This window comes from Protopterus annectens, chromosome 4.part1 (genome assembly GCF_019279795.1).
Source record: "Protopterus annectens isolate FY-2018-M chromosome 4.part1, PAN1.0, whole genome shotgun sequence".
Lineage (NCBI taxonomy): Eukaryota > Metazoa > Chordata > Ceratodontiformes > Protopteridae > Protopterus > Protopterus annectens.
This window is the reverse complement of record NC_056734.1, coordinates 684,118,689-684,134,943: the sequence shown is the minus strand read 5'-3', so window position 1 is coordinate 684,134,943 and position 16,255 is coordinate 684,118,689. Positions and strand designations below refer to the sequence as shown.

The window sequence follows — 16,255 nt, the reverse complement described above, 5'->3', positions numbered from 1 at the left end:
CACCTCTCTAAAGCAGTGATGGATGTTATTTTGGAGGCCAGGAGGCCTACTACCAGACAATCTTATAATGAATAATGGAAGAGATTCTGTGCTTGGAATCGGGCACAAGGTATTGACACAACTGTACCAAATATTCCTCAGATTTTGCAATATTTAACTGAGATGCTGGACAAAGGCCTATCCTTTTCATCAATTAAGATTCATGCCACTGTCATTTCGGCTCATTACAAAACAGAGCCACCTATTTTCTCTTTAAGGCAGTACCTCAGAAGAGCCAAAAACTGAAGGCCTCCAAGGAGATCACCAATCCTGCGTGGGACCTCAATTATGTCTTGGAAAAACTCACCCTGCCTCCTTTTGAGCCAGCCTCTTATTATTTATTTCCAGCTTGATTTCCGGGGAAGTCTACTGGGCCAGAACGTGCCCATTTTCAGTGGAGGCCCGGGGAGAAAAGCTCAATAAGCAATGCGAATACAATCTAAGTTACGTAATGTTGAAGTTAAAAAAAAAATGTGTATAAATGCATTCATACAGTTAGTAAAAAAAAAAAAGCAAATGCATACAGTATATCTCATAAACATCAAGGAAAGTAGATAAAACAGATTTTCAGTAGTTTCCTTTCAGAGCAGCAAGTTTCAACTGTCTAATATCAAGATCTGAGGTTACTTGATATTTACAATATTTACATACAAGGAGTAGATAGAGAATTACTTAAACTGAGAAGTAGCTTAAGTTTGTTTTAGGAGCAATAGAAAAATAGTTCTAGGGTAGTGTGAAGTGAAGGAGTATAGAGGGTTCAATGGGTAGTTATTTAAATTTAAGTGGGTTGAAAGCAGGAACATTTTATGTTTAGAAGACCGGTAAGAGAAAAGTTGGGTTTTGAAGGATTCTGAGTTGAGAGTTTTGAGTAGACTCTTCAGCTGATAAAAAATTTTTATCATGGAAAACAGCTCTGCTCCTAACAATAACCGCTGCAAGACCTGTCTCAGAGCTACAGGCACTCATGGCTGTGGAATCCTTTTATTTCCATCCAGATAGGGTTTCTCTGAGGACAAACCCGACATTTATGCCTAAGGTAGTGTCCAGTGTGGCTCTTAACCAAACTATTCATTTGCCTACTTTTTACCCAAATCCACAGAATAAGGGTGAGAGACTTCTGCATTCTTTGGACATACACAGCTGTGCTTCTACTTGGACAGAACCAAAGCTGTCTGACTGAGAAATTACTAGTGGCATATGCTGCAGGATCTCAAGGAAAGGCCATCTCAAAGCAGACTATTTCAAAGTGGATTGGAAACTGCATTCGTTTCTGCTATTCACAACATGGCAAATACGTGCCTAAGGGCTGTAGGCTCCATTCAACCAGAGCAGCAGCCACTTCAGCAGCCTTCCTCAGGAGTACCAACCAAAGACATTTTAGAGGCTGCACCCTGGAGTTCAGTGCACACTTTTACAAAGCACCATCACTTGCCACTCTACTCTAAATCCAGGGCAGGCTTTGCCACTGCAGTTCTGCAGGGCCTCATAGCCGCTCCTAATCCTATTTAGCTCCAGCCTCCCAACCTTGGCTTTGGGATTCAACCCAATTGTAATGACCAACAGTGAAACACTATGAACATAGTGGAGTTGAGTGCTTACCATAAATGTAGATGTTAGTGTAGTCACTGTTGCAGTCCAGGTTACCTTCCCACTATCCCCCTTAACTTTGCTGGAACTTATCTGTACTTCTCTATTCTATACAACCTATGTGGTGTATTTGCTTGTAGATGAAGGGAAAGTTTACCTTGGTGCATGCATACTTTGACATATTTTTAGCCTTCCCTTTTGGTGGCACCTGACATCTGGGTCAAGAAAAACTGGAGAAAATGGAGTCTGCTGCATCTTTTATACCACTGGCGCACTGACGTCAGGGAGGAGGAAACAGCAACCGACGCCGGACCGAGACTTTGGAATTCAGACCAACTGCGGGTAGCTTGGCAGCAGGATAACCCAATTGTAATGACTGCAACAGTGAATACACTAACATCTCCATTTATGATAAGTATACAACTGTACTTCCCTCCTCCAACCCAAGTTGCGGCTTTGGAGACAGAGGGCTTGGATTTGACAGTAGTGGAAACCTCGGGACTGAGACCTGCTCCAGAATCTTCGGTCCAAGTTTTTGCTCCGACTTCCTCAGTCGAGAGTCTAGGGGCCAATGCTCCCCCCGTCTGCTTTGGAGAGGAGTCTGGTCGGACAGCTGTCTGATCCGAATGCATCTCTCGGGGCATTGGCATGGGTCAGCTTGGCTCGTACATAGGCCTTTGAGCCTACGTCCTGGATTTGGGGGATCGTCTCCTGGTTCTTCAAAGCCAAAAACATCCACAGCACACGATAGTCACAAACAAACTTTTGTTTGACTATCGTGTGCTGTGGATGTTTATGGTATATAGTACTTCTGAAGAATTTCTGCTTCAAAGCCAAAACCAGGGGCTCCTTCGGTATGTGATTGGTGCCTTCGAGGTTGTGTGCTGTCACCCCAACTCTCTGAACCAAGCTCTCTTCCCCCAAAAGTGCCAGTCTGTCTCTCTACCATACCCCCCCGCCCAGTCAGAGACCCAACGTCCCAGGACACCCTAGTGGGCGAAAGTGTCTTCCGAAACTTCTCCACAGTATCCCTCTGAAGAGATCCCCTGAAGGAGAACATGTAAGAGGAAACCTCTGGACGCCCCTGAGGAATCTTGCCACTTCAGACACAGATCTGGATAATTCAGAAGGGTCGCCACAGTCGCACTCTGAGAGGATATCTTGTTTGCAGACATCCTGGAGATCCTTCCTTAAACAGAGAGGTGGTTGGAAATCCATCAGGCCTTTTGAGGATGTCTGTGTACCTGGAGGCTTTCGGGCCCTTCCACTTTTTGGTGACCCTGCCTTTCGACCAACTCAAAGTAGTCCGTTGAAAGGCATGGGGTTCTTCAGAATTTGTGGAACCTGTTCTGAGGAGGCCCAACAACTTCATTACTGCCCTGTCTGACAAGGAATTTTTGTGCAAAGGTGTCCCAGTAGATGCTATGGTGGTGGTGGCTGCCACCAAAAAGGAATGGTCTGATTTCCATGTCTGTCCATCCACCAAATAAAGCCTCTCAGATCGACAAATACAGAATGCGCATGTTCTCATCAGCAGCTCTTACACTCTGCTGAACTACTTGCTTCACTAGACTGCAGAGAGATCTCCTGAAGGAGTTGGGCGATACCCTTAAAGGCTCTACAGCTGCTGGGGTTTCAGACAAGGTGAACACTCTGCTTTTTACCTTAAAGTCTGTAGTTAACGCCTCCATGCGGCTTGTATCTTGTGCCCAATGATAAGAGTAGGGCAGAGGGTACAGGAATTTACCTAAGGAGGCATTCCTGGATGTTTGCATGGATGAGTTTGCAGAAGCCTTTGTTTGTCAACGCCCCTTTTGATGGCTCGTCCGTTTGGTCTAAAGGCAAAAAACACTGCCCCGGTGCAAGCAGGAGGGTGACTTTTTGCTGTTTAAGTATGTGTTTTTCCTTCACCCACCAGGCCTTTCCCCCAAAGGCTAAAAGAGAGGAACAATGTACTTAAGTCCCAAAAAGTTTTTCCCAAGACACGTGAATCCTCCCCAGCGACAGAGGAGGGAACTAACTGAAGATGCCGACTTCCCTGGTTGGGGGGGGGGGGGTCAAAACCAGGACAGAAGTTCTCTGTGCCCTTCCAGCTCTCCTAAAAGGAGGCCCGCCTGGCCACCTCTGGAGGCAGTCTGGGTTGAGTTTTCACTGTACAAAATGCCTGGCTAAGTATTGCAAAAGACAAATTGGTACAGAAGATGATATCCAGAGGCTACAACATTCCCTTCTCTTCCCCTCCGTTAGAGAAAGATAGCTCCTGACCATTCCACCCACCCAGAGGGATCAGGCAACCCTAGAAATTTAAACATTGCTAATAGTCATCGAAGACGCCCCCACAATCCAAACTGGATTCGGAACTTGCTTGAGGCTCTCTAGTTCCAAAGAAGACCGGACTGGAGGCCCATTTTGGATCTTGGCAGACTGAACAAGTCTGTTAAAAAAAAAAATTCTGGATGGTGACACTGCAGTCAATACTTCCTTTTTTGGGAAAAGACAATTGGATGTGTACTACCATATAAAAATGGAGAGACCATCCCAGAATCACCTACGCTTTTGGCTGGGGGCCAGTCACTATTGGTTTCATGCCCTGCCTTTTGGTCTTGCTACAGCCCCCAGGGTGTTTACCAAATGCATGGCAGTGGTCACGATTCACTTGAGATGTCTGAGATTGTGTTTCCATATCTGGAGAACTGGCTCCTAACCACCACCACTGAGCATCTACTAATCAAAGCCAGAGACACCACTATTCACCTGTGTTCACAGCTGGTTATTATAGCTGGTTACAACTATTCACCATTCCCACAGCAAGTAGCTACAGTGACCACAGATGCTTCCCAGATGGGGAGGCATTATCTGGGAAAGTCAGTTCAAGGGACTTGGCAGGAATGCAAATACCACTTGCATATCAATGTCCTAGAGATGTGAGCGGTGCTCTTGGCGTTGCAGGCATTCCAGAACTTTTTTCCATTAAGAACGATTGCAGTTCAGACCATGCCTGTTATGTGGTATATAAAATAGAAGGAACCAGATCTTACCCCGTGTCGAGGGGTAAGGAGTGGCAGCGGGCAGTCTCTTCCCAATGCTTTCTGATAGCAACGCATATCCCTGGGAAATTTAGCGTAATAGCGGTCAAGCTAAGCAGATCTATCCTAATGCCTCACCAGTGGCCTCTAAAACAGGAAATTGCAGTACAGATCTTTTTCAGTTGGGGCCAGCTTTGCTGTGACTTTTTTGCCATGTCCATGAATGCCAAATGCAGCAGCTATTTTGCCCTGCCTGGGGAATCACCAAGGGTTGCCCTTGTACATTGGCCCTGGATCTTTATGCCTTTCCTCCATTCCCATTAATCCCCAAAGTACTCCAGAAAGCTCTCTTGTTGAGAAGCAGGATAATACTCATAGCCCCGTACTGGCCTTGTCAAATTTGGTTCCCCTTCCTTTGGCCCCATCTACAACAGGAGCCATGGATTGTGGACCCCAGTACCAGACCTCCAAGTACGTCGGGAGCACTCTGTCCTTCCATCAAAACCCTCAAATTGACAGCTTGGCTGCTCCACTTCCAGTCTTTGCCAGGCTCTCACACATCCCCTGCTGTAAAACGCATCCTGGTTTCATCCCATAAGACCACAAGTAAACTTTATACTAGCAAGTGGAAAAGGATTTTCTCATTGGGTTTCTATCAGTCATGTTGATCTTTTTACTGCCCCAGTAATATCCGTTTTAGACTTCCTGGCATAACTTTAGTGAAGTGGCAGCAGCGGCTACCATTAGAGTTCATCTAGCTGCCATATCCAACTATCACATGGGAGATACGGGATCAAAAATGTTTCGCTATGCAAGGCCTTTCTGAGAGGTACCTTTTTGCCAAGGCATCCAGTCAAGGAACCACCAGCTCCTTGGGACTTCAACCTAGTATTATTCACCTTAATCCTTCCACTTATGAGCCCAGCTTCCTCTTGTCATCTAAAGTTCTGAACTTGGCAGACAGCATTTTTGATGGCCATCACATCCACTAGGAGGGTGTCTGAGCTTCAAGCGTTATCCATACGCCCTCCCTACTTAGTTTTCCATAAAGATAGTCTCATAGAACTAATCCATTTCTTTCTTCCCAAAGTTTGTTCTGAGAATAACTTGAATTAATCCATTGACCTACCTGTTTTCTTCCCGAACTATGGAAAAAGGGCAGAATATAAACTTCATCAATTGGATGTGCACAGGCAGCTATGTTTTTGTCAACATAACACGAAGGAAATCAGGTAATCTGATAAATTTATTTGTATCCTTTTCAGATAAAAAGGGTGCTCCAATATCAAAGGCCACTGTCAAAAATGACTTGCAGATACTATTGCGTATTCTTACACTTCTCAAAGTAGAAACTGCCTGGTAAAATTGAGTCACTTGACAAGAACTGTTGCAACCTCTACTGCTTTTCAGGCCAGGATTCAATTTGTGCTGTAGCAACATGGGTTAAACCTCGTACCTTAGTCACTCAAGAGTAGATGTTCTTAGTGCTTCACTGTTGCAGTCATCACACTTGGGTTATGCAGGTAGCCCTCAGTTGGCCCAAATACCAGAGTCTTGGGATTTCTGCGTTGGATGCTGTCGCCTCTTCCATGACATCAGTGGTATAAAACATGCAGCCGATGCTGTTACTTCTGCTTTTCTTTCAGAGTGGGAGCTCGAAGCAAAAGCTGTTCTCAAGTGCCGGTCGGCAGCTACCTGAAATTTTCGTTATTCGAGTTTCAAACCTGATGTCTTCTAAAGCCAAGTACCCTGTTGGAGATTCTCTTTCCTTGCTCTAACCGATGTCAAAAAGTTAACAATTGTCTTGCCTGTGGAAAGCGTGTCATTCTTACTGCGTCAGCTGTTTAGGCCCAGACCACTACATTCCTATCTTTTGTGCCTTGTTCAACGCCCAAACTAATGGTCATCAGGCTGTCGCTAAACTTTTGCTCTCGTTTTCTGTATTCCGAAATGGCTTTAAGCCATCCGACTACCGATCTTTCTAAAAAAAATGTAAGGATAAAGACAGACCACATAGGTCCAAAACTGCCCATGACACTTCCATTAAGCTAGTCATCAGCCCGCTGGTACTCTGGCACTTTTGCAGCCCCTGATGCCCGCTTCTACAGATTCGCATGTCTCTAAGACCCATTCGGAGTCTGGTATGCTGCAAGATGCTTCGACTACGGAACCTGCGGATGTCTCTACCTTGGATGGGTCTGGAGCCGCTGTGAAGGCACTGGCTTCTGAGGGTATATTTAGACCACCTGATGTTCGTATTTAACAGAGTACTTCGTTTCTGACTAAAACTACTGAATTTCTCAGGGCCAGAGTTTGCACTACACCTAAAACTGACTAAAGGGTATTCTCAAGCTCACAAGCCACAGAAACAAATGCTTAGAATGGCTGAAGACCTTATTACTTTAATTAGGGGAAGCCAGCTTTCCCCCCTCTAAAAGACAAGTATTTCCCTTCTGATTCTATAGACCATGAGTTTGTCTGAACTCTCTGAATACCAGGACATACCCTTATCTACCAATGAGGATTCCGATGCAGAGGATTCCACCCCCCCGAGGATTTTTTTTTTGGTGAAACCTTGTATCTTAAGGGAGCATTTCTGCAGGGAATGCCAGGACTACCCATTGTCTAAAAAGACTGGGGAATTTTTAGACTTGTATCAGCACAGGCCTCTTGATATATATCCCCTGTTCTGGCAATTGTAGGTGTATTTATGGAATCCAGTCTTACCTCTGATACTTTACCACCAGCTCCTAGAAAGCCCGACTGGTTCTACAGAGTACCTGATCTCTCAAATTTTTATTTAAAAATCCCACTATGGATCCAGAGACAATTTCCTAGGGGTCTAAAAGTATTAAGGCTATTACAGCCAAAAACCCTACCCCTTCAGACAGGGTTCTAGGACTTCAGATGAGGAAAGAAGGTGTATACCTCTACAGCCCTTGCCATCAGGGATTTAACTTGCCATTTTCACATGTTGAAGTACCAGCAGCATATTATGGAACTAATTAAATAAAAAATGTTTTCCTGATTGTGCAGAAAATAAAGGTTTACAAGAATTAATGCATTCTGCAAACCCAAGTTGGTAAACATACTTTGCAGTGTGGTTTTGATGCCTTAGAAACATCTTGCAAGGCTGCTGTCACTGGGTCTTTTCTGATAATACATGCTTGGCTGAAAGAACAAATCTTGCCAGACCATGTCAAAGCAAAATTACTAGATGCTCCATTAAAAACAAGAATTATTGTTTGGCACAAAAGCAGAAGTTCTTAAAAAGATGGAGGAAAAAGCTAATTCTATGCTAACTTAAAGATTTCTTACAGGTGCAGCCACCTAGATTCTTTAGGCATTGGCCTTGAAAAAAAACTGTTCCTTTCCAGTCCCTCCCAGACCACCTCAGTCAAAACCCAGGGACAACAGACTGCAGTTTTAGGGTATGCACAGATTTAAACAATGGAGTGCTCCCAACTCAAAAACAGGGAGTGGTAAGCCCCCCCTTATTGAAAGTTGACAATGGTCTGTTCATCCTGCCCAGCCATGCCCAAATGCTTGCACCCCTAGTAGGAAAACTCGCCCTGCATGCAAAAAACTTGGGAGCACATTACCCAGGACAGATGGGTCTTAAATCTGTATCCCTGGGATACAGTGTTTTACTTCCAATCACTGCCAATGCCAAACTGGTTGCTAGACCTTCCTCCATACCTGTGGGCAGAGGCCTAAAAGCAAGTACTTTCTCTTCTCAGTATCATGGCTATTCAACCTATTCTAGCAAAACAAAGGGGACAGGATTTCTAGACTGTCCTTAGTGCCCAGAAAAGAAAACTCTTGGTGCCCTATCCTAGATCTGTTCTCAACACATTTCTGGTGGTACCAAATTTCAAAATGCTTACTTAAGCAGCTGCTTCCTATGCTAGACAGACTCCTGGATGGTCACCCTAGACTTAGAAGAAGCTTATCTGTACATCCCCACAAGGGAATCCTGCAGGAAATATCTACGTTTCAGGGCAGGCTCTATGCACCATCAGTTTTCTGCACTTCCCTTTGGCTTATCTAGTGCGCCCAGAGTGTTCACAAAGTGACTGGCTCCAGCCATTGCATACTGTAGGCAGAGAAACTTTCAAATTTACCCGTAGTTGGATGATTGCCTGATTCAGGCGGACAGTCAGGAATTGCTACTTCAGCACCTGATGTTTGTAAAGACTCAACTTCTTTGGGGTATACTATCAACGAAAAGAAATCACATCTGATACCCAGCCAAAAGGTTGTATTCTTGGGAGCAAGCTTGAACACAACTTCCAAGATGGCATTCCTCACTCCAGAAAGGGAGGTTTATTTGACAAATTACTTGAAACTACTGGCCACCCAAACCCAGCTATCTGCAAGAAAAATACTGTAAGCACTAGGGTTCATGGCTTCATGCATCCTAATTCCATATGAAATACTGCATATGAGAAAACTTCAATGGTACTCGATCTGTCAACATTCTCAGGATCTAGAAACAGTGATTACCATCATTCTTTGCTTAAGGACAGAATTTATTTGGTGTGCAGAGGCTTGCAAACACAAGGGACTCCCTTTCACTCGGCCCCTCGCTGCCCAAACCCTTACAACAGACGCATCAGACTAGGCATGGGGGGCTTACAGGGCAGGCAAATGCATTCAAGACAAATGGAGCTCAACACAAATGCGCCTGCATATCAATCAAAAAGAAATGTTAGCTGTACAGAATGCACTGACAGCCTTCAAATACCTTATCCTTCCAGGACAACTCTTGATAATGACAATACCACAGTTGTGGTACATAAGCCAGGAGGAACTCATTCCTACCCACTCTGCAGGTTAGCCATGGCTCTGGAACACAACCTTGAGCAATCAAGTGCACCTGCAAGCTCAATTCCTGCCAGGCGAACAAAATTCACTGGCAGACGACTTGAGCAGAAATCTAATGGACCCACACGAGTGGAAACTGAATCCCAACTCATTCAAGCACATAGTCCACAGCTGGGGGGGGGGACTCCATAGGTGTACCCCCCCCCCCAAATCAATTGAGCAAATTTTGCACCAGAACTCCCCACAGCCAAGCATGGAAAGTGGATGCCCTGTCCTTTACATGGGAAAACCTCTCAATTGATGCCTTCCCCCTAAACCCCTCCTCTCAAAAGTAGGACTCAAAATCAAACAGGACAGGCCAAGGGCAATCCTTATTGCACCAAACTGGCCATGCCAGCTCTGGTGCCCACTGTGACAGCAGTGCCACCCTGGCACCTACATCAGACCCCCTCTCTGCTGTCCCAGTAGGAGGACCAGATTTTGCATCCTCAGCTGCAAACCATGAACCTAGCAGCCTGAATAAATTGCCAGCAGCCATCAAAACAGGTGCTGGATGTCCTCCTTGAGGCCAGGAGTCCTAGTACTAGGAAATCCTGTTCAGGAAAGTGGAAAAGATACTGTTCTTGGAGTCTATCTCAGGGAAAGGACACAGCCGTACCCACCTTACCTCAAATCCTAGATTATGTAGCAGAGCTGCTCCACAAAGGCCTCTTTCTCATCAGTTAAGTCATGCCTCTGCCATTTCAGCTCATTACAATACTGAGCCACCCCTTATTCTCTCACCCTCTGGTCAAACTGTTCCTGAGAGGAGCTAACAGTTTAAGACCCCGAGGAGAGCTCCCACTCCTGCCTGGGACCTTCTCTTTGTACTAGAGAAGCTCACGCTGCCCCCTTTTGAGTCTGCCGCTGCAGCAGAGTTAAAACTCCTTTCTTGGAAAGCAGCCCTACTTTTAGCCATCACTTCAGCAAGAAGAGTGTCTTGAGTTAAGGCCGTTATGGCTGTGGAACCCCTCATTATCTTCCATGTGGACAAGGTTTCCCTCTGGACTAACCCATCATTTATGCCCAAGGTGGTATCCAGTGTGGCTTTAAACCAATCCATCCATTTACCAACTTTTTTTCCCTAATCCTCAGAATTAAAGGGGAAAGGATTCTACATTCATTTTATGTGCAGAGACAGCCCAGGTTCTGCCTTGACAGGACTAAACTTTTCAGAAAATCTGACCAGCTGCTAGTCAGCTTTTGCTACAGGGGCAGAGGGCACGGCCATTTCAAAGCAAGCCATTTCCAAATGGATAGCACACTGCATCCATTTCTGCTACAAACACCTTGGAAACCCTACCCCACAGGGAATCAGAACAGATTCCACTAAGGCTACCTCAACCTGTACAGCATTTCTCAGGGGGGGGGCCTACCAGAGACATCCTGGAAGCTGCAACCTGCAGTTCTGTACACACATTCACCAAGTATTACCATTTACCTATTTTTTTTTTCTAAATCCAGAGCTGGATTTGCCACAGCAATCCTACAAGGCCTGCTTGATGGCCCTAATGCTTCTGGACTCTCCAGCCTTTCTCAGCTTTGGGATTCAGCCCAAGTGTGACTGCAACAGTGAAACACTAAACATAGTACAGTTGTGTACACTTACCATAAATTCAGATGTTTGAGTGTATTCACTGTTGCAGTCCTGGTCCCCCAACCCCCCGATTTCTTTACTTCCTGTTTCTTATTTTTTGCCCATATCTTATGGCAATGGTATTTGCTTTTTACTGGGTGTTCCACACCATGAAATTGCTCCCTACTTTGGGGGCTCCTGAGATCTGGGGCAAGAAAAACTGATGTAATTGCATCGGCTAGAAAGAAGCCTTCAAAGGAATAATCACTATCAATTTGCTGCATCTTTTATACTTGATACATGAAAAGCAATAAATCAATCAAACAATTAATGCATCAAAGGGTTCTTTGAGACTAATTTTTTGTATACCTTGGAATTTTTTCAGAAAAATGTAGTATTGTATCATAGGTATATTGATGATCTGATATTTGTTTGTTCTGGTAACGTACTAGAATTTGAGTTTGTTAGTCTCCATCGATGTAGTGAACACTCGTACTATTCAGTTTTTAGATATTTTGTTGTATGTGGACCATCATAATAAAGTTCAATTTAGACCTTTTAAGAAGGACACTGCTACCAACAACTTTTTACATGCTAGCAGTGCACACCCCACACATTTGATAGAGGCACTTCCTTTTGGTGAGTTCAAACGCATTTTTGAACATACCTCTGAAACTGGTCTTTTGGAGTCTGAATTTAAGGATGTTGAATAGACTTGGAGCTAGAGGTTATTCCGAAAATCTTATTAATAAAAGTGTTGATAGATTAAAGTTGGGGATTAATGTAGTCAAATTTCCCGATACAAGTAGAAAGTATGATGGGGGATTGACTAATAGTAAAGACTATGTTTTTTGTCACTAAATATTCCCCCTTTTTCGAAAATTCTAAACAATCTTGTGGATTTCCTCTGGCCCATAGTTTGTGAAAATGATGACATAGGGCATCTTTTTTGTAATCCTGTTTCTTTCTCGTATGGGAGATATGCTAATTTGAAGGAAATATTGAATCCCAAGTTTAAAGTTAGGGACCTGAGTAGGTTGAACAGCATTAGTATGGTAAATGGCATGTTCAAGTGTGGTAAGTGTAAGGTTTGTCCTAAAGTGAAAAATTTATCAGGTAGTAGCATTAAATGGTGTGAAATATCTTGCCACTAATAAATTTGATTGTAAATCTTGTGGGGTGGTGTACATTGTGGGTTGTGGTTGTGTCCCACCCAAGTACTATATAGGCCAAACTAAACGTCGGTTAAAAATACGTTTTTTGGAACATATGGGGGTTGTTCGAAATTTTAGGATGGACAGTCCAATATCTGAACACTTTAATACTATTCACAATGGCACTATGGATTCTTTATTTTTTTGTGCATTAGCCCAACCTGACTTTTATAATGCTGGCAATTTTTTACAAAGGTTATTAAATTTGGAGAGTAGGTTTATATTAAAATTTGGTACTCTTAAACCTAGGGGTTTAAATTTGGAAATGAATCTTACCATTTATTAACATTTTTAAAATATGCGTTTACAACTGAATTTATATGCTTTGTGTAGGTTGGGTTAGATTGTGTTCTTCACTTGTGTGTTTTTTACCAGTGTATGGTCTCTTTAAACCCTTTGATGCATTAATTTGATTTATTGCTTTTCATGTTTTGAGTATAAAAGATGCAGCAAATTGATAGTGATTATTCCTTTGAAGGCTTCTTTCTAGCCGAGGTACCGGAAGAATAAACTTGCAGCATCCCAGCTCCTGTTCTGTGGTTTTTTTGCTATTTTCGTCTTTTTGGTTTTTCTTAATTGCATCGGCTGCATGTTTTTGTACCCCTGACAAGGAAAAGGTTACAGCATCCACAGAAATCCTAAGACTGGTATTCGGGCTGACTGAGGGCTACCTGCAGGCAGATAACTCAAATGTGATGACTGCAACAGTGAATACACTAACTACGTTTATGGTAAGTGTACACACAAATGTACTATCTGGCCTTCCAGAACAGAGGTTCCTTTGGATCCAGTGTTCTGAAGAGTTTTTTTCCCTTGAGCCCACCAAGAAAGAAGGTGCTAGGTACGCTGTCCCAACCAGCAAAGAATGAAGGCAAGATAGACAAACTTGGAACGTTATGGTGAGTACATTCTTTACAGGATAATTATCTCACTTCATGTGGGTAGTTGCATTTTTTTCTCTTCTCTTAACAGAACCGTTCACTTACTATTGCACCCTTATTTGCTAAGGTTGTATATATGAAGTTATTGCATGGTTTGCCCATCCACACTTTCTCCTAACATGCATAGGAGCCCAGTCTGGAGTAAGGGCAGAGCAGGCTTCTACTACTTTTTCGGAGTGGTCTAGACCATTTATTTAGGAGCCTTAATGGTCACCTGCTTTGTACTTTTTCCTAACAGATGCATGTAACTTTCTGAACCTACAGTTGGCCTGATTTGCCATACCAGATTTGTGACCAAGTCTTTGCTGCAAATGTATATCTCCTTCCTGTCATCGGGACTGTGTTCATATTGTGCCTGACCGTATTATGTGAGCATGCTTGTTTATTATTTGTTTTAAGCATAGGTAGATTTTGGTGTGCATGTATTTCACACTGTGTATTCGCTACATGTGTCACTGGTTGGGTGTTTCTTCAGCATAAGACTGTATTCACACATGCGCAATTTTTCCCCAATTCTAAATTGGATGATGTGTGCTCATTCATCAGTTGTAAGACTGAACAAGATGGCTGCATACTGACATGTCCCAAGTCAGTGTTGTAAACTTTGTTTAGGTCATGGTATTCCCTATCAAAGGGAGGTATTGCATTCATATGCATTAATATGGAAAGTACTGCATTTGTATGCTTTACATCAGGTTTTTGTGGCCATCAGATTTCTCATGCTGTGTTTCCACTTGTGTTGTCTGTACAGTCTCTGGAAAGAGCATGACAGTTGCCAGTATCACCAAACATTTAGCTTGTCCCCTTGATAACAGGGAAATATTGCTTAACTTTACAACTAGAATGGAAGTAGAGCTTTGCAGGTAAAGGTTGCTGTAATGTAATGATTCTCCTTCCAGATGTACAAGTGGAGTAGACCTAAAATGTATTCGAGGTAAGCTCTAGTTTGTTGCAGAATCTCCTCACAACTTACTTTTTCAGTGACACTGCCTTTTTACTGTTACTGTGAGTAAACAAGTGAGCTTGTGTGTGAGGCACTTATTCATTCTTACTCTTGTTTTTTTTTTTAGCTAAATAGAGTAAAAATGGTAGAGAAAGAAAAAGATGCTATGGAAGGAGAAAAGAATCACGCTATTGAATTTCTTACTTTGGAAAATGAAATTTTTAAGAAGAAGAACAGTATTTATCAGTTCTATATGTAAGTAGGACATTTGGTATTGCTAAAATTCTTACAAATTCAGCAATTCCTCTGCAAGAGTTTTATAGCAGTATTTTATGTTGCATTTTGATGCTGTTTTCTGGCCATTGTCTTGTATACTGATAAGTTTCTGAAGGAGTAGCAAATCAAGTTTTTGGTATGGCCTCCTTACTTGTGTAAAATACCAAGTTACAGTTTGATAGAAAGCTTTTTTTTTTTCCTTTTTCCCTTTGTAAGGGAGACCCACAAAGTCTCTCCCCCCCCCCCCACCCCTTTATTAAATTTTCACTTATGACAAACAGATTTACTTGCGACATAAATTTACATTCATAAGTAATCAAACTATATTAACCAACATTAGCGTTCGAAAGACATGCATGCGTAAATGGACGTGCCTTCATTGAAGGTTGGGCGTCTAGCTGGCACCTCGGCGTTTTGTAAAAAAAAAAAAAAAACTACTGCCAATCATTAGCGGACCAGAGTTCCGCTGTGGCGACCCCTTACCGAGAAAAAGCCGAAAGACAAACATACTTTACACATTGCTATATATCCTATAACATAAGCAACTTTACATACAATATTCCATTCCTGTCTCTTGTTTACCAAAAATAAAAACATCTTTAAATCATTTGTTACATAGGCAATCATGAATTTGTATAAATGAAAACAAATCACACTGACACTCCTAGTTGCAAGCATTTTACATCACTTTTAATGCACCCAATATTTTTCACTCAAACTACATAGCTCATACAAGTCTTACTTCCATTTAAGCCTAATTCCTCCAATGGATGTATTCTCACAAGTATAATTTTTTGCCTATGTAGTTTGTTCCTTATCTTTTTTTTTTTTCTAAAGATCTCTGTTAGTTTTATCTCTTACTGTGTTCATAGCTTTTACTATAGCTGGTTTAGATTTTGATTTCCATTTTCTAGTAATTGCTTTTTAGGCAGCCACCATTATTAGACAAAGCAGGGCCTTACCATGTCTAGGCAATTCAGATTCTGTATCATAGCTTAAATCTCCTTCAGACCAATCTGCTCACTCAGGATCTCTTGACAGTGCATCTTGCAGGGAATCCTTAGTCTGCCAGCTCGCCGCACTCCCAGAATATCTTCCCAATCACCCCCCCCCCCACACACACACACAACATTTGCTGTCTGCCTGAGAAAACATTCTCTGTAGTGTACTTGGGATATTAAAAATATATATGTAAACATTTCTAGGCAAAAATCCTGAATCTTCTAGATTTTGTTGCATATTTGGAAGACCTGCATTTATCCTCCCATTGTTTTTGTGAATTGCATAACAAATGTCTTCCCGGTCCTTTCTGACCTGTGATTTTTGGTTATCATGCAGTTTTTAATGGCAGCTTCTGTTATAGATTCTATTAAAAAGTCTACCAGTGCCGGACTTTTTTGTTTAGGACCGCCCTATTTCTTTCTCTTTGCCTATGTTCTATTATTCCTTGATAGGGAAGGCTGTCTCTAACCTGCAGTCCAAATAAATTCTTAGTCTTCCCATTCTACCTTTCCTTCTCTAGTTACTTGCTCCCAATACCTCTGTTCCTTTGCCAGTTTTCTCCAATAAATTCCAGCCCCTTCTTGCCTGTTGTCTGTATCCTTAATTGCACACATCCTTATCAGCAGAACAGTGTTGGTTTAGATTTCCTTCAAGGATGCATCTGCAGTCCTAACATGGGTTGTCCTGCCTCAGGCAGCACTTCGGTCGGCCGGATTCCAAAGTCTGGGTCTGGCCTCAGCTGATGTTGCACTTCACCCGATGTCATAGCTGCTGTTTATAGGGTA

The 16,255-nt window shown here is 42.8% G+C and overlaps 1 protein-coding gene across 1 annotated transcript in view; it reads left to right on the top strand.

Moving 5' to 3' along the window:
- The window catches only part of SMC4 (structural maintenance of chromosomes 4), a gene marked incomplete in the record, with an annotated part of 1,657,727 nt that overhangs the window by 379,896 nt on the left and 1,261,576 nt on the right, over positions 1-16,255 (top strand). Inside the window, 1 exon segment of the mRNA XM_044070462.1 lies at positions 14,320-14,447. Within this exon segment, the coding sequence (XP_043926397.1) occupies positions 14,320-14,447 (128 nt within the window).